General features: G+C 47.3%; 1 protein-coding gene across 1 annotated transcript; it reads left to right on the top strand.

The window, feature by feature from the left end:
• Positions 1 to 227: 227 nt before the first annotated feature.
• LOC126989351 (uncharacterized) lies at positions 228 to 24,554 on the top strand. The gene is made up of 3 exons (XM_050847974.1): positions 228 to 238; positions 22,494 to 23,703; positions 23,803 to 24,554. The coding sequence occupies exons 1-3, from the start codon at positions 228 to 230 to the stop codon at positions 24,475 to 24,477; spliced, it is 1,896 nt and encodes a 631-aa protein (XP_050703931.1). The 3' UTR covers positions 24,478 to 24,554.
• The last annotated feature ends 414 nt before the right edge of the window (positions 24,555 to 24,968 follow it).

Genomic DNA, 24,968 nt, shown 5'->3' with positions numbered 1-24,968 from the left:
TTTGAAGGAAAGAGGCGTGAAAAATGGCCATCTTTTTAATCAATCCAGCTTTCTGTAACAGTATCAACCTTTCCTCCTTTTTTCAGGCTCTCACGCTGGTCCTATCCCCATGCCCGGCTGCCTCACTCACACACACACGTAGTCAGCGGCAGCCAGGCAGTGCGCGGGTCAGCTGGGTCACGGGAGGTCAGCTGGGGTTGCGTGAGTTCACCAGGGTCGCGGGAGCCATGGCGCGGAGGTGAGTGACGCAGCTTGTTGTGGCGGACAGGAAAAGGTTCGCTCCTGGCTTCCTTTTCTTCTTTTAATTTCTTGTTTACTTTGTTTACTCGTTATTTCTGTCCGTCGGTCGGTTTGTTTGTCCGTTCTTAGCATCATTTTCTTGCTATAATGTCTTTCTTCTTTTCCTTATAATTTGTGTCGGTTGGTCTGTTTGTTCGTGTGTCTGTTATATGGTTTGTCAGTCTGTCTGTCTTCAGCTCTTGTTTATCAGTTTATATTCTTTCTCTTTTTAGTCATTTTATTCTGACCTTCCTCTGTACTGTCTCCTTCCTTCCTTCTTTCCTTCCTTCTCTTCTTTTTCCCTTCTATTTCCCTTCCTTTGTTCTATCTTTCCTTCCTGCCTTCTTTCTTTCCTTCCTCTCTTCCTTCTCTTCTTCCCTCCCTTCTATTTCCCTTCCTTTGTTCTATCTTTCCTTCCTGCCTTCCTTCCTTCTCTTCTTCCCTCCCTTCTATTTCCCTTCCTTTACGCCATCTTTCCTTCCTTCTTCCTCTCTTTCTCTCCCTAATGTTTCCCATCCTTCCCTTGTGCTATCTTTGCCTCTTTCCTTCTCTCCTTCCCTGTACATGATTTATACCGAGATCTTCCCTCGATAGAAGTTGTAAATGTATCGTGTCTCAAAGGATGAAAATTTATATAGCATGTCTAGTGTGTTTAGCAAAAGGAGAGTCTTTCTTTTTATTCTTTGCCATCTACTTCATCATCATCTTTATCGCCATCATCATTATTTCTTCTTCTCGTCTGTCATTTCATTTTTAGCCCAGTCCTAATCATATTATTGTTGTTGTTGTTGTTATTATTATTATTATTATTATTGTTGTTGTTGTTACTTCATCAGTCACATTCATCATCTTCCTTTTCTTCCTCCTCCTCCTCCTCCTCCTCCTCCTCCACGTCTCAAACACTCGCACCTCCATCACCTCCCTCACCTCTCCTCCACCCTCGCCTTATCTCCCCCTCCATCACCTCTTCAATAACCCCTTCCTCCCTTCCCCTCCCCTCCCCTCCCCTCCCCTCTCCCTCCCTCCCTTCCCCTCATCCCCCCACCAGCTCCTTGTCACCCCATCAGTAGTGGTAGCGACTTCCTCCCCCATTCCTCCCTCCCCCTCCCTCCTTTCCTCCCTTCGTGGCTTCCTCCCTCCATTCTTATCCCTCTCCTTCCTTCCCTCCTTCCTTCCATCAACCCCATAAACAGAACAATGGAAGGCGGGAATAAGAGAGAGAGAGAGAGAGAGAGAGAGAGGGGGGGGGGGGTGATACGCGTGCTCTCACACTTATAGCACAGAATGTGTCCTCCTACCCCTCTCTCTCTCCCCCCTTTCCCTCCCTCCCCCTTTTCCTCTCCCCCTAACATATCATTCTTCCTTCTTCCGCTTCCTCCTCCTCCTCCTCCTCCTCCTCCCGTACCCTTTATTCTTCATTCACCCTTTCTTCTCCTTCCCTTCCCTTTTCTACTCCTGCTCACACCCTTCCATCCTTCCTATCATTTGTTATCTTAAATTACTTCTCATTTTTCTTCTTTTCTCTTTCTTCTTCTTCTTCTTCTTCTTTTCATTTTCTTCTTCCTCTTCATCTTCTTCTTATTATTATTACTCTTATTGCGTGAAGGAGAAGTAAGGAAACACGGTGGACTTGAAATGAGTTTATTCCACACTAGTAGTTTCACATTCCCTTCAGTCATATTCAGAAATCACCGTCGCACATCTAGGAACGCTGCTCTCCGCCCCTCTCACCCGCTCACACCTTAACGTACGGTTCACGGACTTAACCCCCAGGCTGAATGTTGCATCGGGATATTACACTCCAGCTTGTGATATATTAAAAGATGATAACACTCTTGCTAGGAAACTTAACATAGGTAGATAGATATAGGTAGATGGATAGATATAGACATAGCTAGATAGATGGCCATATATCATTGTTATTGTTATTGTTATTCTTATTTCAGTCCATTCTTATTTTTTTTTCCATGTTTATTGTTTCGTCTTTAGTTTTATTCTATTCTCCTTTCTTACTTCTTTTTTCTACTTCCTTTCTTCTTCTTCCTCCTTTTTTTTTAATCTTTCTATCTATCTTCCGTCCTTGCATCATCATCTTCCCCACTGTTCCTCTTCTCCCTCCTCCTCTTTCTCCTCCTCCTCCTCCTCCTCTCACACCTCCATTCCTCCTTGCACCCCTTGTTCCCTTCTCTTTTCACTCCCCCTTCACCTTCCTTCCCTTTCTGCTCCTCCCCTTCCTTACATTCTTTTCCTCCCCGGGTTATGGAGGAAAGGGGCTGGAAAGGGGGGAGGGGGAGGGGAGAGAAAGAGGAATACGTGAGAGAGCAAGAGTTGGTGATCTTTAATTTCTCTCTCTCTCTCTCTCTCTCTCTCTCTCTCTCTCTCTCTCTCTCTCTCTCTCTCTCTCTCTCTCTCTCTCTCTCTCTCTCTCTCTCTCTCTCTCTCTCTCTATTATTTTTCTTTCGTCTTTCTCATTTTTTTTAGTTTTTTCTTTCCTTGTTTTTTTTCTCTTTTTCTTTCTTTCTGTCATTTTTTCTTTCTTTCATTTATTCTTTTTCTTTTCTGTCCTTCTTTCATTAATTCTTGCGAGGTATATTTAAAGGATCTTCTATTCCCTTTCTCCTCCGTTCCTGTTTCTCGCAATTTATAGCTTTATTCCTCCTCCTCCTCCTCCTCCTCCTCCTCCTCTTCCTCCTCCTCCTCCTCCTCTTCGCTTTATTTATTTGATTCAGTTTGACCTTTCTTTTGGATGCATTTTTATTCAGCCGTGAGAGAGAGAGAGAGAGAGAGAGAGAGAGAGAGAGAGAGAGAGAGAGAGAGAGAGAGAGAGAGAGAGAGAGAGAGAGAGAGAGAGAGAGAGAGAGAGAGAGAGAATACCTTCCCTCATTCGTTGCTTTTTCATGACTCTTAATATAATCCATAAACTCTATTGTTTTGATTTGTATAAAAAATAGAGAAATATTAGTGTTTTAATGTATGTTTGTTTTATTTTATTTTATCGTGTTCCACTTTCATATTATTTTCCTGTATTTTTGTTTCATTATCTCCTTTTTTAAACATGATGGGAATTAGGAATTATTTTTGCAAGTGTTTTTACGTGAATAGACTTGTAATTACTGCCAAGCCTTTTGTTTTCCTTTGTTATTGTTTTCATTGTTATTTATTCCTTGTCTGGGATACTATTTTCTCTATTATATCTATCTCAATCAATGTATGTATCAGTGAATATCTATCTGTCTGTATGTATATCTATCTATCTGTATCTATCTATATATCTATGTCAAGTTTCCTGGTACGTATATTATTAACTTTCATTACATCATATGCCGGAGTGTAATAACCAAGTCCTCAACTCAGGGGAGAGCGAGTGAACCTTTCGTAAAACTTCAATAACGCTGATTTATACTTTCCACTTGAATAGAAAATATTAATGATGAAGTTTTAATAACATGTTTGATTGAATACTATCATTTTTTTCAGGGGCGGTGATAGCTTGTGGGCAGAAATCTATAGATGCAAATACTCTGAGTACGTTAGTCTGATAATGCTGGTAGAGAGGATGCGTCGCTCGGGTGAACATGGGGCTGGTGAGGTGTTGCAAGCCGCGCGGAAGGGGTTGGATAGCCAGGAAATGGAGTGGAAGTGAAGTCCTTGTCACACGGACGCATTTTCTGGCCAATACGGTTATTTCTTGCTAGCAGACGGGGAGTCGCGCATGACCGTCCTCCTGCCGCCAGTACGGGCATCTTTGTTTACACTGGAGCAGACGGCGCCACACACACCACCGAACGATACACTTCTTGTAACTTTCAGTGAAATAAAGAGAAATGGCTGATATTGTCTGGTCAAGAGATGCTGTAGTATCTGTGTGTGATATTCTAAAAAAAAAAAAAAAGTGTTTTTGGGAAACCAAAGACCAAAATTATTGAAAGAAAACACTGCAGAGAGAAGTGTCTCGATCCATTGTTTGTTTTGGTTGCGGGAAGGTGGCGCTGGAAGATGCTTGTAGCCGAACTGACCGTGTGACTGAACGCGCACGTTTTGCCACCACTACGGGCATCACTTGGTAGTAAGATGCCATAAAACATCGCTCGTGTGACGCGGCCTCAGAGTGCGAGGAGTAACATCCCTAGAATGTAACGCAGGTGGCGCCTTATTTTTTTTTAAACGACGCATCGGTCTCGCCAACAATAATGTGGTTGATTTATATTTTTTTACATTTTTTTCAAGGCGTGGATAGTTGGTTTTATTGAGATTTTTATATCGCTATTCACTACTGCGTTTGAATTATGTCGACTTACTGTAACCCGACTTAACTGAAAATTTAACACATCTAGCTAATTCCCTCCTAAAATGGAATTAAAAAGTCAATCTAGCCACATAACTGTTCATAGATACTAATATGACGCTTAAAAAGGTTGTTGTATATCTCGCAAGTGTTATGCCAACTGTCTCTGCTTGACAGCTACAAAGAGTCTGCGTGTAATGGTTTCTGAATGTAATGTGCGGTCCAGAAGCCTTCGTGAACAATAAGCCGTTAGTTGCAAATGTAGTAATAATGAGTAGAATAACAACAACAACAACAACAACAACAACAACAACAACAACGGAAATGATAATAGTAATAATTATGATCATAGTAAAACAGGAAGGGTTTGTACAGATGTTGAAAAACTAATAACACTACTTGCTTAAAATTAGACTATCATGGTAATAGTCACTGCCTTCACACACACACACACACACACACACACACACACACACACGGTTAGGTAAGATAAGTTTAGGTCAGCGAGGTCAAAGAGAAGGAAAGGGAAAGGAATGAGACTTGAAGATGAAGATGAAAAAGAAGAACGACGAGAAGCAAAAGGCAGGGAAGGAGGAGGAGGAGGAAGAAGTATGGAAGGAAGAGGAGAAATAAGAAGAGGAAAAGGAGGAAGAGGAGGAGGAAGAGGAAGACAAAATTGGAAGGGCAGAGTGGACCGACCAACAAGTGAACCCAGCTGATTAGATTGGTCTTGCCGCCTTGTTGTTTGTTTGTTTGTTTGTTGCTGGTGTTGCTTGTGGCGTTCCCTCGTGTCTATTTTGTCTTCCTTTTTCTTTTTCTTCTTATTTCTATCTTCTTTTTCTTTTCCTTTTTTTCTTTTTCTTTTTTTTCTTCTTTTTTTTCCTTCTTCTTCTTCTTCTTCTTCTTCTTCTTATTATTATTATTATTCTTATTATTATTATTCACCTTCACCTTCATCTTCATCTTCTTCATCGTCTCCATCTTCATCTTCATCTTCTGCTTCTTCTTCTTCCCTCTATCTCATATCCCTTTTACCTTCTATGTACCTACTCCTCCTCTTCCTCCTCCGCTTCCCTTTCCTCTCCTCCCTCACACCTCATCTCCTCCTCCCTCACCCCTCCTCCCCTTCCTCACCACCTCCTTCACCACCACCAGTCATCATCACACTCACCACACACCATAATTTCTGCCATGACCTCCCTCCTCTTCCCTTCCCTTCCCTTCCCTTCCCTTCACCACCAATCTCAAAACAAGTCTAATATTTGCGCTCTCTTCTTCGAATACCCTCTACCCCCTTCCCCCCCATCGCTGTGCTAACTTCCTCTCTCTCTCTCTCTCTCTCTCTCTCTCTCTCTCTCTCTCTCTCTCTCTCTCTCTCTCTCTCTCTCTCTCTCTCTCTCTCTCTCTACTTTTGCTCCATTTCTTTTTCTCTTCTTATTTCTCTTTATCTTCACTCTGCATGCATTTGACCCACAGACAGACACACAGCCAAACAAACACAGACAGACAGACAGACAAAAACAGAGACATACAGACAGACACAGGCAGAACCATATAGACGGGACGGTAAAAACAGAGAAATCAGACGGAGACAAAGAAAAAAGGAAGTGGAGGAGGAGGAGGAGGAGGAGGACAAGAACGAGGATCACTGATATTAGGGTTGAGGGAAGGCAGAGGGAAGCTGGAGGTGAAAGGGTTAAATATTATCCTTGTGAGCTACGTTTATTTCTCCGCCAACTACCTGGAGGAAATAAAGGAGGAAAGGTAGGCAGGTAGGAGGAGAGAGAAGAGGTAAGAGAGAAGAGGAAAAAGTATATAGATAGGTAGAAAGGGCAAGCAGAGGAGGAGAAGAGGGAAAGTAATGAAAGAAGGAGAGAGAGAGAGGAAAGGAAAGTGTTGAGGGAACTCTTCAGTCTGTCCATTTGATTCAGGTTACATCTCTCTTGAATTAATGTGTGTGTGTGTGTGTGTGTGTGTGTGTGTGTGTGTGTGTGTTGTAAAACATGATGGGTTCGTGCACTGGTTCCTCACTCGTTTGTTTTGATGGTCTTTGTGTGCCGGGAACGTTACCTTTAAATTCATCCACTTTCATCCACGTCTGTACAGGTGTTCCAGGTGTTGCAAGCGTTAGGAGAGAGAGCAGGGAGGGGTGAGGTGAAGAGGTGTCAGGTAGAGAGGAGAACGAAAATGGTGAGAAGAGGAAGATAGTAAGGGTGAAATTAAGAGGAAAGACACGTAGACAAGCAAAAAAGAAAAGAGGTGGGGAAGAGAAGGGAAGAAAGGGTGACTTGAAGAGATAACAGGTAGAGAAACAGAATGAAAAGGAATGGGAGGATAGGAGGCGAGAATGGGGAAAGTGAAGAGATAAGAGGTAGACAAGGAGAAAGAAAAGGAAGGGGAGGAGAAGACGGAAGTACTGAAATGAAAACGTAACTGGTACTGGGGGAGGGCTCCACTTACACGTCTCTTTTAAACGGAGTAAGGTCAAAATCAATCATCAACTATCCTGGAACTCACTGTCTTAACCCGTCCGCTGCGATTGGCACTGATTTGGCCGTCACTGGTAGCCTGGTAACATATAGTCCTAGGTCTTTCTCTGCCTCTGTGGTGGATAGTGGAGTGTTTCCCATGTGGTATTGGTGTGCTGGATATCCCCTCCCAAGGTACATGACTTCATTTTTCTTCATTGAATTGTAACAGCCACTTTTTGTTCCATTCCTGTAACTTGGTGAGGTCTTCTTGTAGGAAATCCGCAGCCAAGGTGTTAAGCAATTCGAACTTTCCGTAATGTTGTTTCACTTGCTGTCTGTTATCGCTGTTTTCTATATGACCCCCTCTCTCTCAAACTTACTAACCGTGTGTGTGTGTGTGTGTGTGTGTGTGTGTGTGTGTGTGTGTGTGTGTGTGTGTGTGCCTGATTATACACGTTCATCTTTTTACTGCTCAATTTCCTACCTAATGAAAGAGTTAACCAGAATCTTCAGCCTCATATTTTCGTGTTGCTATATTTTAAGACTGTTGGAGCTTCATTCATATCACGTTATTCTTACCAACGCAGTAGAGAAGCGGTATTTTCACCCTCCTCTTCCCTCCTTCCTTCTCTTTATCTTCCTCATCTTTCTCTCTTTATCTCGTTCTCATTCTCTTTCCTCTTCTTTCTCTTCCTTCTCTTGTTATCTCCTTACTTCACGCTTCTTTTTCCTCTTCTTTCTCTCGTTCTCGTTCTCATTCTCTTTCCTCTTCTTTCTCTTCCTTCTCTTGTTATTTCCTTACTTCACGCTTCTTCCTCTTCTTTCTCTCTCTTTCTCTCGTTCTCGTTCTCATTCTCTTTCCTCTTCTTTCTCTTCCTTCTCTTGTTATCTCCTTACTTCACGCTTCTTCTTCCTCTTCTTTCTCTCTCTTTCTCTTTCTCTCGTTCTCATTCTCTTTCCTCTTCTTTCTCTTCCTTCTCTTGTTATCTCCTTACTTCACCCATTCTCATCTTTATACCCCCTTTTATTTCTTCATTCTTGTCTACCTGCTATTTCTCTTCATTTTACCCATTCCCCCTTTTTACTTCTGTTTTGTCCACCATCTTTTCATTTTCATCCCTTTTTCTTTCCTCCTCTTCCACATATTTCTCCTTGTCTACCTATTCTCTCTTTCACTCTCCTTTTTAACTGTGTTTCAAGACTGTTCAAGCTCATTCTTCTACTGTTAATCTTACTAATGCAAGCGTTAACTAGTAATTACATTCTTTCAGCTCTTTATTTTGATGCATTACAAGACCATTCAAGCTCATTCTGTTTCCGTTCAACTTACTTATACAAGAGTTTTCAGTATATTCGTTTTTCATCTCTTCTTTTGCCTCTGTATTTCCTCCCGCCTGGACTTAATGGAAAAGTAATCCTAAAACACATAGAGCAATTAAAGGCAGGGCATATATTAAGGTGCGCTTAGGGCAGATAAAGTAAATAGGGGCAAATGTACGGTACTCGTGAGCCAGGCAAAGTAAATTAAGGTAAGGTGAAGGTAAGGTTAAGGACAGGTACGCTTGAGGGAAACTAAGCAAATAAAGGTAAGGTAAGGTAAGGTCACACACACACACACACACACACACACACACACACACACACACACACACACACACACACACACACACACACACACACACACACACACACACACACACACACACCTGACTCACCCCCCCCCACCCCCACCCCAAGGGAAGGAAGGAAATACTAACACGCAAGATTCTGGGAACAAAAAAAAAAAAAAAAAAAACGTGATATGTGGCGCTTTTCCTGTGATAAAACTCGCTGACTTTCCTCCACTTCCTTCCCCCGTTTTCCTCCTCCTCCTCCTCCTCCTCCTCCTCCTCCTCCCCCCAAGTGAGAGATATTAATACCTCCTCCTTACCCTCCCTCGCCCAGTTATTACTCCACTTTCCTACTCTGTGATTGTGAAATTTGTGTATATATTCGCCCTTTGAAGTGACAAGGGGAGGAGGAGGAGGAGGAGGAGGAATGCGCCTGGAAATTAATGTATTGTAGAAGGGGAATGTGGAGGCGGCGTCGTATCGTATTGTGTGTGTGTGTGTGTGTGTGTGTGTGTGTGTGTGTGTGTGTGTGTAGGGAGCGTGGAAGCAAAGATTATGCGTCAGGGAAGATGAGGGAGACGTGTGAAGAAGGGAGTGAAGAAGAGGGCGGGGGAGAAGGAGGAGGAGGTGGAGGAATCAAGCAGAAGCGAAGAAGGAGGGAGTGAGTAAAGAAGGAAGAAGTAAGAATGACGGAGAAGAGGGAACTGGTGATGATGGTGATGATGGGAGGAAGGAGGAAAGGAAAAAGAAAGGGAAGGGAAAGGAAAGATGATGCTGGGAAACAGGAAAGAAGAGGGAAAGGGAGGCTGTAGGGGGGTGGGAGAAATAGAGAGGGATGGAAGGGACGATGACAAGGGAAGGAGAGGAGTAAAGAGTTGAAGGGAGGGAAGAGGCAGATTGAAAGGGAGAGAAGAAAAGCAAGAAGGAATAAAGGGAAGGAAAGGGGGATGAGGAGAGGAAAGGGAGGTGAGATAAGAGATGAAGGGAGGAGCAAAGTAAAGGTAAAAAGAGGAGGAGGAAGGGAATTAGTAAAGGGGTGAAGTGAGGGTGAGGGAGTGAGAATTAGGGGAAAGGGAAAAGATAATAGGTGAATGAAATAGAGGGAAAGGTGAAGTTGAGGGGAAAATAAAGGTGTGAGGGAAGAAATGAAGGGAAGACAAGAGTGTAAACAAGAAAGAGAAAGGGATGAATGGGGAGTAAGGAAAAACCTTCCGGCCAAAACTTAAGAAAAAAAAATAAGGGAATAGTTATGGTGAGGGTATAGGGAAGGGGAGGAGCCATAGGGAGGGGAGGGTGAGAGGTAGACCAATAAGAGGTGAGCTCCATTTAGAAAGAGTGTGGGAGTGCGTGGGAGGGTGAGGGGGAAGGGAAAGGGAGGGAGGGGGGGACGGGGGAGAACAGGCCAAGTGAGGGGAGCAGGTGAGGGGAGCAGGTGTGTGGGCTGCCTGTTATTTGGGGTTCAGGTGTGTCAGAGAGAGAGAGAGATTAGCGTTTTTATTTTATTTCCTGTCCTACAAGTTTACTCTCACCCACACACAAAAAAATATTAAATGAATAAATAAAAATTAATAATGAAACTAAATAAACACTGCTACGCATATGGCACCCAACACTCTCTCTCTCTCTCTCTCTCTCTCTCTCTCTCTCTCTCTCTCTCTCTCAGCGCATACGATCAATGTGCTTAACTGAATTCATGTAAAAGAGAGAGAGAGAGAGAGAGAGAGGAAATAAAACAAGCAGAATAGATGAGAGGAAATGAGAAAATTTAATGGAGAAAGAGATTGATGGAAAGAGGGAGGGAGGGAGGGAGGCAGGAGGGGGGGTAGGAAGGAAGGAAGGGAGGGGGGGAGCCTACCACCATGATTCTTCCTCCTCCTCCTCCTCCTCCTCCTCCTCTTCTTCTGTCTTCCTCTTTTTTTCTTCTTCCTTCTCTAATTCATTCTCCTCTTCCTTCCTCTTGTGTTATTCATTGTCTTTCACCCCTTCTGTGTTCTTCATTCTTTTCTTCCTTTTCTCCTTTATCTCTTCTTCCTCCTCTTCCTCGTCTTTTATCTTCTTCTTTTCCTTTTTCATTCTCCTTCTCCTCCACGTTGTCCTTTTCGTATTCCTTCCTATTGTCCTAATTTTCGTTTCTCTCCCTCCCTCTTTTCTTATTTTTTCCTTTTTCTTCCTCCTCCACTTCTTCCTCCACTTCCTCCTCCTTTGCTTTTGCTTTTCATTCTTATTTTCCTCTGTTTTCCCCCCTTTTCATCAGTCTTCTCATTTGTCTTCTTTCTACTTATTCTGTCCTTTTTTTCTTCTCCTCCTCCTCCTCCTCCTCCTCCTCCTCCTCCTCCTCCTCCCCTTCTTCCTTCCTTGTCTTCATTCTTCGCCTTTTTCCATCAGCCTCTGCCTTCTTCTCCTATCTTCTTTCTCCTCCCCTAAATCTTCTTCTTTTTGATCTTGTTCTTGTTTATCTCTATCCTCCTCGTCTTCCTCGTCCTCCTCCTCCTCCTCCTCCTCCTCCTCGTCCTCGTACACCAGGCACACAAAGATAACGTAATTTACTATAAAATAATTCAATTTAACAGGAGAGGCGGAAAAGGGCCTGCCTGAGCTAGGAGATGGGGGGGGGGGGGGGAAGAGAGGTGGAGGAAGGGGGAGGGATGTCGCAGATGGGCAGCAGGTGTGGGGGTGGAAGTGGGCGGGATGGGTGGGTGGGTGATGTGTGTGGGGTGAGTGGTGATGAGTGGGGTGAATGATGCTGGTGCTCTGGGTGGTCTGCAGGTGGGGGTGGATTAGGATGGAGGTGGATTTACTAGCTGGAAGTGGAGTTTTATGAAGGTGGACTTTTATAGAGTTGGATTAAGTTGGAAGTGGGGTATGGTGGACGTGGTTAAGATATACAGGTGGGTAGGGTAGATTGGGGTGAAGGGGGGATGGGTGGAGTGGTGGAACGAGGAGGGTGAAGAGATGATGCGGTGGAGATGAGGGGAGATAAGGTGGGGTAGACGGAGTGGAAGATACAAGTGGGAGATGAATGGAGTAGAGGTGAGGAGAGGTTTTGAACAGAAAGACAGTGAATTTGTATTTGTGGATGGGCAATGCTTCTTGGGTGGGAAGGGCGGAGTGAGAGAGAGGAAGAGGGGGAGGTTATAGGGGTGACGGGGTGGAAGGGTAGTGGGCGTGGCGGGTCTTGCTGAACATGACGAAGTAGGGCAAGGCGCGGGAAGGTGAGATAGGGCAGGTAGCGGGAAGGGCGGGGCGGAACAGGCGGGGAAGGAAGGGAGGGTAGGACAATGCAGGGGTGGGACGCGGCGGGGCTTGGCGTGGCGTGGACAGGAGGTAGGCCAGACAGTGCAGGACAGGGTGGAGCAGGACGAAGGCTGAGGAGAGTAGGGGGGCAGGATAGGATGGGTCTTGGGCGTGGTTATGTCAGGGGAAAGGTAGAGGAGGGTATCAGGACACCTCTCCTCCCGAAATTGACCTCTCTTTTTGGACACTCCTTTGACCTCTATTAGCGGGCTTTTTTTATATTTTTCTTTACGCCCTTGAACTGTCTCCTTAGCTGTAAAAAACAAGGGGGGGGGGGTGGACATCAGGGAAGGGCAGAGGTGGGGCGGTAAGGGGGGTTGGGTTTTGGGGGTTAGAGGGGGTGGGGGTCAGGGGTCAGGGCGGGCTAAGACTGCAGCACGTCACCCAGACTCGACACTTTTATCATTTCCTTCGTCTCTTTATCGGAGCGAGTTTGTGAAGTGTCTCTTAAAGTGTGAAGGTTATGCCACATTGTTCTGGTTTAGATGCCTACCTCGCCCCCCCTTATCTCTCTCTCTCTCTCTCTCTCTCTCTCTCTCTCTCTCTCTCTCTCTCTCTCTCTCTCTCTCTCTCTCTCTCTCTCTCTCTCTCTCTCTCTCTCTCTCTCTCTCAATTAAAAAAAAAATATCAGCTCTCTATTAAGCTTGAAATCAGAATGTCACGGTAATAATTTCTGCATTTACACACACACACACACACACACACACACCTCCCCTCTCCTCCCCTCCCCTCCCCTCCCCTCCCCTCCCCCCAACCCCACACACGTTCATTTCGCCTTCCACTCACGCCACGCTAATTAGTCTGTCACGAAGCAAGGAATCAAACGGTTAATTGGCCGGAGACGCGCGCACCTGTCTAGCCTTAGCTGTCCTACCATTTACGCGTACCTGTCCACCCTCACCTTCCGTCTCTACTTGTCTACCTGTTTCGCTTCACCTGTCCTACCATTTACCTTTACCTGTCCGTCCTCACCTTCCGTCTCTACCTGTCTACCTGTTTCGGTTCACCTGTGTACTGTTTTCTTGCACCTGTCTACTCTCACCTTTACCTGTCAACCGTTTACCTGTCTTTGTCTACCCTTAGCTTCCCCTCTCTACCATTTACCTGCACCTGTCTACACTCCCCTTCACTTGTATACCGATTACTTGCACCGGCCTAGCCTTCACCTTCTCTCTACCTGTGTACCTGGAGCCAAAGGTGAGCGGTGTGGTTCACCAATATACGCAAACACTCACCAATGCAGTCAGGACTCGTATCAAGAAAAATAAACTATCCTGTATTATTGAGTTTGAGGATCGAAAGTAAATAGTATCAAAATAAAGATTGGATATTAATGTTACTCTGAAAATCGTAGTTTATTGCCCCACTTCAAATTAGTTTTCCAGAGTTCGATTCGACGATCACACGCTAATTAGTCCCGGACGGTGTTTACTCTGAGCCCCGTTAAAAAGACGTAAAAATTGAGTGATGTTTTAGTTGATCTCAGGCCGGTGAAAAAATTCCCTCATCCCGATTTCTCTCAAACTCATGGCCCTTTAAACCTTGAAGTGAGGAATAACGAAAGGGGGATATATATGTGGTGTGTAGCAAAGATTAAAAACAGGGAATATTTTAATTATCCTTTGCATGTTCCTTAATCCACGGGAACATGCAGAGGATAATTAAAGCTATATTCTAATGACTGTTAATTATATGGATTTGCCTTGGGGAGGTCATATCATGTGGTGGACGGATAACAGACGGACAGCCAGGGTAACAGAAGGGGACAGGCAACCAGGTGGAGAGATGAAACTGTAGAACAACCTTTGCCGGAGTAGGATGGAGCACACTAACATCAGGCAAAAAGGAGAACATTCGGAAAAGTCTGCTTCATATTCTTAAAAGTATCGCGCTCCCATAACGACTATTTGCCAAGGCCGCAGAGAAGATTAACCAGGTTTCCAGGGGTGACTCTTCCATTTGAGACGCAGAACTCGGGTAAAACTATCATCAGGATCACAAGACAGTCATTGCATTCACGTAAGGATTTCCAGACACACGAACTGAGGCGCGGAGACGTTTAAAAATACTGGCTTTTGTCTTAATGGTCTGATATTGGCTGATGATGATGATGATTGTTTTCTCCTGAAGCTAAACTAGAGATGCACTTCGCATTGAAAGTGGAAGGGTTGGTTATGTGATGTTGGGTCCTATTAAATTTATGACATTAGCATTCAGAATAGTACAGCTGCTATGCTCTCTCTCTCTCTCTCTCTCTCTCTCTCTCTCTCTCTCTCTCTCTCTCTCTCTCTCTCTCTCTCTCTCTCTCTCTCTCTCTCTCTCTCTGTATGCCTTTTTCTCTCATTTCCTTCATTTTTTTTCATTTTTCATTCATTAATTTCGTATATATAGAGTTTTGTTGAGGTATTTCTCTCTCTCTCTCTCTCTCTCTCTCTCTCTCTCTCTCTCTCTCTCTCTCTCTCTCTCTCTCTCTCTCTCTCTCTCTCTCTCTCTCTCTCTCTCTCTCTCTCTCTCTCTCTCTCTCTCTCTCTCTCTCTCTCTCTCTCTCTCTCTCTCTCTCTCTTTCCTCATCCATCGCCTCCTTCCTTTCCTTCCTCCACCTCCTCCTTCATTTCCTTCTTTATCTTCCTTTGTCCCTCCTCCTTCCTTCATCAATCTTGCATCCCAATCTTTCCTTCTCCTTCATCTTCCCTTCTTCTTGCTCTCATATTTATATACGAGAGAGAGAGAGAGAGAGAGAGAGAGAGAGAGAGTGCAGCTGGGTATAAATTGATGTAGTGGTGAATTGAAGAGGACACCCACCACCATCACCATCACCACCACCACCACCATCATCACCATCACCACCACCACCACCAACAACAACAACAACAACAACAACACTTAACGATGCTGCTGTTGATGATGATGATGGTAATTAATGAGTGGTGGTGGTGATGGTGGAGGAGGAAGAGGAGGAGGAGGAGGAGGAGGAGGAGGAGGAGGAGGAGGAGGAGGAGGAGGTCGTGAGCAGGAAGTGAAGAGTTGCTGTAGAGATTATGAGGATGTGGGAGAGAGAGAGAGAGAGAGAGAGTCGTTGGATAATTACGCTATTCACTTTCTCTATATATTTAGATAACCTTTTTCTCTCTCCCTCTCTTAGACAGACAGAGGAAAATATAGAGAAGCAGATAGATAAAGATAGATAGGTAGATAGAGACAAAGATGAACAGAGACATAGATAGACACAGACAGACACAGACAAATAGGTAATGGAAGTCTGTGATTCATGAACACGGAGAGACAGACAGACACGGACAGACAGATAGTTATTAGAAAGCAGTGATTCATGAAATGGGATGACTTAATCTTCCCTTCCATTCCCCTCCCTTCCCCTCTCTTCCCTTCCTTATCTAACCATATACTTCCCTTCCCTTCCCTTCCCTTTCCCTTCCCTTCCCCTCTCTTCCCTTCCTTACCTAACCATATACTTCCCTTCCCTACCCTTCCATTCCTTCCTCATTCTACCCTTCCCTTCCCTTTCCTTCCCTTCCCTCCCCTTCCCTTCCCTCCCCTCTCTTCCCTTCCTTACCTAACCATATACTTCCCTTCCCTTCCCTTCCCTTTCCCTTCCCTTCCCCTCTCTTCCCTTCCTTACCTAACCATATACTTCCCTTCCCTTCCCTTCCCCTCTCTTACATTCCTTACCTAACCATATACTTCCCTTCCCAGCACTTCCATTCCCTCCCGATCTTCCCTTTCCCTCCCTTCCTCATTCCCTTCCCTTCCCTTTCCTTCCTTCCCTTCCTTCCTTCCCTCCCCTCTCTTCCCTTCCTTACCTAACCATATACTTCCCTTCCCTACCCTTCCATTCCCCTCCCCGATCTTCCCTTCCATCCTCTTCCTCATCCTCCCCTTCCCTTCCCTTTCCTTCCTTTCCCTTTCCTTTCCTTTCCTTCTTTACCTTTCACTACCCTACCCTTCCCGTCCCTTCCCTCCCTTTCCTTCCTTTCCCTTCCCTTCCATTCCCTTCCCTTTCCTTTCCTACCTTTCTCTACCCTTCTATTCCCTTCCCTTCCTTCTCTCTTTCCTTTCCTTCTTCCTTCCCTTCCTTCCTACCCTTCTTTACTTCCCTTCGTTCCTTTCCCTCCCTTCCCTTTCTTTCCATTCCCCTCTCCTTCCCTTTCATTCTCTTCCCTTTCCTTTCCTTTCCTATCCCCTCCTTTCCTTTCCCCATTCTTTCCTATCCTTCCCTCCCTTTCCTCTTCCCTTTTCGTGACTTTTCTTCTCATTTCTTCCCTCCCCTTTCCTTTTCTTCCTTTTCCTTCCTTCCCTTCCCTTCCCATCCTTCCTGTGACCCATTATGACCTCTTACGTGACCCAGGAAAAGGAGGACTACACCACCCTATTCCATCCTTATCTCATCATTCCCTTCCCCTCTCCATCACCTCACCATCTCTTCTCCCCGTCTTCCCCCCCCTCTCATCATCTCTTCCCTCCATTCCCCTAAACCCACACATCTCCCCTCTGCCTCCCTTCACCTCTTCTCCCCTTCCTTCCCAACATCACCCCTTCCTGACCTTTCCCCTCCCTGCAACCCTTATCCTCTTCTCTCCCCACATCCCATCTCTCTCCTCCCTTTCCCCCTCTCCCACTCCTCCTCCTCCTCCTCATTTGCCCCCCTCCTCTCCCCCCTACCTTCCTCCCCTCCCCTCCTTAACCCAACTCCATCTGACTCCTCCCTTCCTCACCCCATCTGCCCCCCCCCCCCTAGTCTCCAGCTCTTCTCCCCTCTTCTCCCCCCTCCCCCATGACGACACCCCAACAATCTATCACCGTAATAGCGAAATATTTACTCTCCCCAATGTGTGCACCGTGTGTGTGGAGGGGGGAGGAAAGGGGGAGATGTGGGTGGAGGGGGGAGGAGTGGGGAGTTTGTGTGAGAAAGATGAGGGAGGTGGAAATAGGTCGTGGGGGGAAGGGGAGGGAATGGATAGGGAGGAGGAGGGAAGTGGTTGGGGGTGGAAGGATGGGGTATGGGGGGTAAGGGGGGCGGGGGTCTTTGTGGAAGTGTGGAAAACATGAACCTAAACACAGGGAGACATAAAACGAACGAGGCGGCCATATGTGGAGGGGTGGAGGGGGAGTGGAAGATGGGGGGAAGGGATGATGGGGTGGAGGTGGGGGAAGGGAGGGGGGGTGATGGGTGGAGCTGGTGGTAGGAGGGAGGTACGGGGGTAGTGGTGGTGGGGCAAGGTGAAGGAAGAGGAGGAGGAAGAGAAAGAGGAAGAGGAAGAGGAGGAGGAGGAGGAGGAGGAGGAGGAGGAGGAGGAGGAGGAGGACATTATTAGAGATGGTGGAAGGTGGAAGGTGATGTGCAGATGTGTGTGAGAGAGAGAGAGAGAGAGAGCCCGTATGAGGGAGCAAAGAGAAACAGGAAGAGAAAGATTAAGAAGAGGTGAGGGAGGGAAAAGAGAGAGGGAGAGAGAGAGGAGAGGAGAGGGAGGAAGGAAGGAAGGAAGGGAGAAACTGAGAGGGTATAAACGGGTGAAATGGGAAAACAGGGAAGAAAAAGAAATTGAAGACAGATAGAATGAGTAAAAAGAGGAGGAGGAGGAAGAGGAAGAGGAAGATGTTAATGAAAAGGAAGAGAGGAAAGAATGAGGAGAGTAATAGTGTGGAAGACAAATTAGGTCAAGGAAAGAGGAAGAGGAGGAGGAGGAGGAGGGAGACGTATGCAGAGAGGAAATTGGCTTGGAATGGTGTTGGAGGAAAGAGGAAAGTAAAAAGCTCTGCAAGACACATGGAGGAAGGAAATGAGGGTGAGTGGAGAGACGGAGGAGGAAGATTAAGTAGGTGGAAGATGGAGGAAGAGGAGGAGGAGGAGGGAGAACAGGTGGAGAGACGCGTTGAAATAAGGAAGAAGGAATTAAGGATATGAGAAGATGACAAAAGAGGGACAAAAAAAACAAAAAAAACAATGCTGTGACGTCAGAAGAGAAGAAGGAGGAGGAGGAGGAGGAGGAGGAGGAGGAGGAGGAGAAGGAGGAGGAACGTAGCGATGGAGAAAAGGAGGAGAAGACGGAGGAAGAGGAGGGATATTAAGGACGAGGACGAGGACGAGGACGAGGAGAAGGAAGCATAGAGAAGGAGAAGAGGAGGAGGAGGAGAAGGAGGAGGACAAGGAGGAGGATTATCTAGAAGGAGAGGCCAGGGAGAAGGAACATAAGAGGAGGAGGAGGAGGAGAAGGAGAAGGAGGATTATCAAGAAGAGGAGGAGGAGGAGGAGCCAGAGTAGGAATATAAAGGAGGAGGAGGAGGAGGAGGAGGAGGAGGGGGAAGCTTAGGAGTGAGGTAATGAGGATATCCTTCCATCATCCTCGCCAGCTTAAGGATTCATCACTTGAGCAGGATCCATGAACCGGGGAACAGCTGATGGCCTGTCACCTCCACTCACCTCCACCGCCACCACCACCTCGTCCTCAGTCACCTCCACTACTACCTCCACCTCCACCACCACCACCACCATCAGTCACTCCACTTTTTTTTCTCGTCTTCACTCCACTTTACCTCCACCAGTCACCTCCTCCTCTCCACTCGTCCCCATCACCACCTCCATCTTCATTCACCTCCACCATAAGTCACTTCCTCTCTCTCCACTTGTACTCAGTCACCTCCTCCACTATCCTCCACCACAAGTCACTTCCTCCCTCTCCACTCGTACTCAGTCACCTCCACACCACTTTCTCCTTCCCTCCTCCACTTATTCCACCATTTTTTCCACCTTAAGTCATCACACAGTCATTTTTAAGCCATAATGATTTTTCCTCAGTCGTTTTTCAGTCACGGTTAGTCTTTCTCCAGTCACCAGAGACGTTTTATCTCCCTCAGTCGTCGCAAATCGTCCACAGTTACTTTTTCTCCTCTACCAGTTATCATCAGTCACCTCGCAGTCATTTTTCAGTCACAGTCGTCTCTCAGTCATGGTTGGTCTTACTTCAGTCCCAATAATAGTTATACCTTCCTCAGTCGCCCCAAATTATCCCTAGATACTTATCCCTTCCCACTTATGTACAGTCACCTTACAGTCATTTTTCAGTCACTCATTCTTAGTCGTTTCCCAGTCACAGTTAGCCATCCTCCCTCACCATGGTCTTTTTATCTCACTTAGTTAACCCAAATCGTCTTCATTCACTTGCCAGTCCTCAACGTTACATTAATCTTCAATCTTCTCCGAGCTCTTCTTTGGCCCGCAGCTGTCACCCGGTCACCTCCACTCAGCCCAGTTTGCCCAAGTCACCACCCACTCGTTCATCAAGCCCCCTCGGCACCTTTAAGTCTACCCTCTCACCTCCCACACTCTCCCCTGTCATCCCTCAGTCATCCTTTAAGCATCATATTACCCCCACTCCTTTAAGTCATCCCTCTCACCTGCCCGACACTCCCCAGTCCTCCCTCAGTCACCCACTAACCATCATATTACCCCCGCACCTTTAAGTCACCGCTCTCACCTGCCCGACACTCCCCAGTCATCCCTCAGTCATCCTTTAAGCATCATATTACCCCCACTCCTTCAAGTCATCCCTCTCACCTGCCCGACACTCCCCAGTCATCCTTCAGTCATCCACTAAGCATCATATTACCCCCACTCCTTCAAGTCATCCCTCTCACCTGCCACACTCTCCCCAGTCATCCCTCAGTCATCCTCTAAGCATCATATTACCCCCACTCCTTTAAGTCATCCCTCTCACCTGCCCGACACTCCACATTCCTCCCGCAGTCATCCTCGAAGCAATACATCACCCCCACTCACCTTTACGTCGTCTCCCACTTAATCAATTTTCACCCAGCCATACGAACTCAAAGTCATCCACTCAGTGTTTCGCCCTACCCTCACCGCCAAGGCACGCCCACCCTTCCCCCCTTTTCTTCACCCATCTCAGTCCTCTCTTGTTACCTCTGTGTCCTCCTCGCCTCCTCTGATTGCCTCTATTTGCCTCTTTTTTTTTCTTCATCCTCATCACATCTCTCCACCTCCTCCTCCTTTCCATCCCCTTCCTTCTCTTCTTCCTTTCTCATCCCATCTCCGTACCTCTTCTTTCCTCTTTTCTTTTCCATATTTTCACTCTTCCATATGCTCTCTATCTTCCCTCCTTTTCTCAACTCCCTATCTATCCCTTCCTGCCTATCCTTTCTCTTCCCTTCCTTTCCCTTTCCTTCCTTTCCCTTCCCTTCCCTTCCCTTTCCTTCCTTTCACTTCCTCACCTCACCTCTTTTCACCTCCCACCTTCATTTTTTCCTCCCCTTTCTCTCCCTCTGATGTTCCCTTACCTCTCCTTTCCTTCCCTCCCCATTCCCTCACTGTCTTGTCCCTCCCTCTCCTCTCCTTACCCCCCCCCGCCCCCCCCGACCTCTCTATTCCTCTCCTGTTCGCTTCTTTTTTCCTCCATATGTTCAATTTTCCATCTTTCAACCTCCCTACTTCTCCCTTCCTACCCACCTCTTATTCTCCCTTCCCGTCCCTTCAATTCCCTTCCTCTTCCCTCCCCAATCTTCTTTTCCCATTTGTTCTCCATACCTCCTTCCCCATCCATTCCCCATCTCAATCCCTCAATTCTTCCCTTCGTTTCTGTACTTTCTCACTCTCCGTTTATCCTTCCCTCTCTTCCCTTTTCTTCCCTCTCTTCCCTTTCCTTCCCTTTTCTCAACATGGTCTTCATTTCTTCCCTCCCTTCACATTCCCTTACTTTCATTCCTTCCCTTCCCTTCCCATCCCTTCCCTTCTCTCTGATCCTTCCCTTCACTCCTCCCTATCGCTTTCTTCCTCCCTTCGACATCCTTCCCCTCCCCTTCTGTCTCCTCTCCATCTTCTCTTCACCTTTCTTCTGCATCCTATCCCTTATCCTCTGTCCCTTCTCCCCTCATCTCCTCTTCACCTCCCCGCCTCTTCATTCCCCCACTTCTACATCCTTTCCCTCCCCCTCTGTCCCTCTTCTCCCCGTATCTCCCTGCCCCCCTCTTATCCTGCCTCGCCCCCCTCCCTCCCTTCCCCGCTCAACCCACAAACTGCAAGCCACCTGCAGGTAACCTAAGACATCTAAAAACCACCTGTTAAGACATCACTGCTAAAGCCATTCATGAACACACACACGCACACACACACACACACACACACACACACACACACACACACACACACACACACATTGACGAGTGCTGTTGTATGTAAATGGTGTTGATGACAGACAGATACAGAGAGAGAGAAATACACACACACACACACACACACACAAATAGATAAACAAACAGGAAAAAAAGAGCAAAACGAACTGAGAGAGAGAGAGAGAGAGAGAGAGAGAGAGAGAGAGAGAGAGTCAACACCACCTTTAACAGCTGGTCTTGTTTACTCTTCTCTCAGGTTTTGCCTCACGCGCCGGGAAGCGAGACTCATTCACAACCCTCACCCACATTCCTTGCCGAACCCCCCTCAGGATTTTGCCGGTATCCCTCACACAACCACTCCAAATCTTCACTGATAAACACATTCATGACCTCACTTAGAATTGCATATTGCACCTCACTCAGAACTACGTCTATAACCAACTCCGAACCTTACCGATAACCCACACATAACCTCTCTAAAACTTCGCTAATAACCAGATTCATTACCTCACTTAGAACTCCATATTGAACCCCACTCAGAACTCCGTCCATAACCCACTACGAACCTTGCGATAAGTGACTCATAACCTCTTAAAACCTCGCTCACGTCCACATTCAGAACCTCTAAAAACCTCTCTCACAACACACTCAGAACCCCGCTTAAAACTCCACATTGAAACTCACTCCAAACTACGTCAATAACCCACTCCGCACCTTGCCGATAGCCCACACAGATCCTCTTAAAACCTCGCTCACGTCCACATTCAGAATATCTTGAAACCTCTCTCACAACACACTCAGAACCCCACTTAAAACTCCACATTGAACCCCACTCCAAACTACGTCAATAACCCACTCCGCACCTTGCCGATAGCCCGCACATAACCTTTGAACACTTGCGTGGCTCACGACCATAATGTTTGTTCTCTTAATCTTCGTCTTTGTTTAACAAGTTTTTGCTTTGTGTTTCTTTTTTACTCCTTTAATTATTTTTGGGGTCGTCTGCTTCTTTTGTCCCTTTTATTCCCTCTTTCTTTTGTATTTACTTCCGCTTTTTTGTCCCTCTTTATTTTTTTTGCTCATATATATCTTTAATTAAATAATTACCCTTTAAATATTGCAGTTCTCTCTCTCTCTCTCTCTCTCTCTCTCTCTCTCTCTCTCTCTCTCTCTCTCTCTCTCTCTCTCTCTCTCTCTCTCTCTCTCTCTCTCTCTCTCTCTCTCACACACACACACACACACAGTGCAGGAAACTGAGCCTTGGCAGCAGTGAGGGCAGGCTCTGCCGTGCAAGGGGCGGCGGCCGCCACCAGCTCATTCTGTTGTAACTGCCGCCGCCTCGTTCACCATAACATTTGTCAAACATTTACAATTAAATGAAGACAAAAGTAGTGAACGAGATGTTCCCTAAAGCCCGCAGCAAAGACATCCGACGCGCCGTGCTCGGCACCTGCGTCGTGCTGGCCGCCGACGGCGGCGCCAGTGGTGGGCGCCGCAAGGTGACCATCACCCTTTGCCGGCGTCGGGGTGCTGGCGAGCCCTCAGCTCGCGGGGGGTGGCCGTCTTCGCCTTCCCGGAGGCGTCCGGCCCCACCTCCCTCACTGCCCCGCTGGACCTGGAGTACCTCTTCAGGTGCAGCGGGAAACCAGACGCCGATGCCACGCAGGTCAAGATCTGTGTGGCGTACCGCCGCGGTGCAACTCGCAAGGCCCGCGTTAGCCTCGAAGAGTTCCTGGAGGCGCTGCTGCATGGAGGCCGACCTGGCAGCTTCTTCCTGTACATCTACGATGACAAGGTCGGTCTTCAGCTGGCCAGTCAGCAATTCCAGGGCCTTCCCACAACATGGCCACTGGAACAGAAGCCCGGCAAGGGAAAGATGGCCATGCATACTGATGGAAACACTGACGCCGCCTACAACGAATGGAAGCTTTACCTGGAAAAGGTGTTTGCGGTGGAAGACGATGAAGAGAACACCGACAACGATGAAGACACCCACAACGAACAGAAAGTTTACCTGGAAAAGGTGTTTGCGGTGGAAGACGATGAAGAGAACACCGACAACGATGAAGACACCCACAACGAACAGAAAGTTTACCTGGAAAAGGTGTTTGCGGTGGAAGACGATGAAGAGAACACCGACAACGATGAAGACACCCACAACGAACAGAAAGTTTACCTGGAAAAGGTGTTTGCGGTGGAAGACGATGAAGAGAACACCGACAACGATGAAGACACCTACAACGAATGGAAAGTTTACCTGGAAAAGGTGTTTGCGGTGGAAGACGATGAAGAGAACACCGACAACGATGAAGACACCTACAACGAATGGAAAGTTTACCTGGAAAAGGTGTTTGCGGTGGAAGACGATGAAGAGAACACCGACAACGATGAAGACACCTACAACGAATGGAAGGATTATCTAGAGAAGGTGTTTTCGGTGGAAGATGACGTAGGAGACACCGACAATGACGATGGCACCCACACTGAAGGGAAAGGTCTCCCGAATAAGCTGTCTGCAGTGGAAGAAGATGACTTTGACGAAGCGGCGCACGAGGTTAGGGATGCCTGTGATGTCGCTGCCGCAGAAGAGGATCAAGCCACTGATGTCGCTGCCACAGAACAGGTGCAAGCCTCTGATGTTCCTGCCGCAGAAGAGGAGCAAGCCTGTGATGTCGCTGCAACAGAGGAGGAAGAACCCTCTGATGTTCCTGCCGCAGAAGAGGAGCAAGCCTCTGACGTTCCTGCCGCAGAAGAGGAGCAAGCCTGTGATGTCCCTGCCGCAGAAGAGGAGCAAGCCTCTGACGTTCCTGCCGCAGAAGAGGAGCAAGCCTGTGATGTCCCTGCCGCAGAAGAGGAGCAAGCCTCTGACGTTCCTGCCGCAGAAGAGGAGCAAGCCTCTGACGTTCCTGCCCCAGAAGAGGAGCAAGCCTGTGATGTCCCTGCCGCAGAAGAGGAGCAAGCCTCTGACGTTCCTGCCGCAGAAGAGGAGCAAGCCTGTGATGTCCCTGCCGCAGAAGAGGAGCAAGCCTCTGATGTTCCTGCGACACAAGAGGAGGCACCCCAGCACGCAGAAGCCTCTCGGGGCGGTACAAGTGCCACAGACAGGGAGGTTTCCCCTCAGGGCCAGGCCCCAGCACCAGTGACCGTCCCTGCCGCCCCCGCCACAACTTCCCTCGCCTACCGCAGCCTCACCGTGCCTCAGAGATTCATCTTCCGCCTCGCAGGACCCAGTGACCGCCAGCTGGAGGACCTGCGGCGGAGCCACGGCGTCAGCATCGTGCGGGTCAGGCGAACCCTGCACATCAAGGGCGAGAGGGACGCCGTCCTGCGGTGCCACCGACACATGCGAGACGAGATCGCCGAGTGGCGGAGGCGCGAGGCCGCTGAGGCTGAGTAAGCGACTCACAGACTTACCTGTGACCCGTGACGGCCGCATTAACACCGTGTTTCTTAGCATTTCTTATCATTTCTTGTCTTTCTTATCAATCTAGTTATTCTGCTGTTGTTGTTGTTGTTGCCATGCCCACCTCCCCAGCAGGAGAGCAAGAATTTTCAGTTACTTGTCTTTCAATGAAGGAGACGTTTCCAAGGTGTACTAGATCGAATAAAACAATATCAACAAGAGTATTCCAAGAGCGCAGACCTCCGCCAAGGCCACCCGGCCCCTTGTAGACTCACTAATGTTCTTGCGTTGTCCCTCTCAGATCCCACTCAGAGCCTCCTAACCTTCTCAGATCCCACTCAGAGCCTCCTAACCTTCTCAGATCCCACTCAGAGCCTCCTAACCTTCTCAGATCCCACTCAGGGCCACGGCCAGAATCCCGCTCAGAAACACACACGCTTTCAATTCCACGCTTTCCTGACCCCGGAACACAAGCATCACAATCC

The sequence above is a fragment of the Eriocheir sinensis genome, unplaced genomic scaffold, assembly GCF_024679095.1.
Source record: "Eriocheir sinensis breed Jianghai 21 unplaced genomic scaffold, ASM2467909v1 Scaffold1130, whole genome shotgun sequence".
Classification (NCBI taxonomy): Eukaryota; Metazoa; Arthropoda; class Malacostraca; order Decapoda; family Varunidae; genus Eriocheir; species Eriocheir sinensis.
Note: the sequence above shows the minus strand (reverse complement) of the source record. Positions and strands in the feature narration are given on the sequence as shown.

Coding starts and splice junctions, on each gene's coding strand:
- LOC126989351 (XM_050847974.1), top strand. Junction 23,704..23,802: donor ATGTCGCTGCCACAGAACAG/GTGCAAGCCTCT, acceptor GCCGCAGAAGAG/GAGCAAGCCTCTGACGTTCC.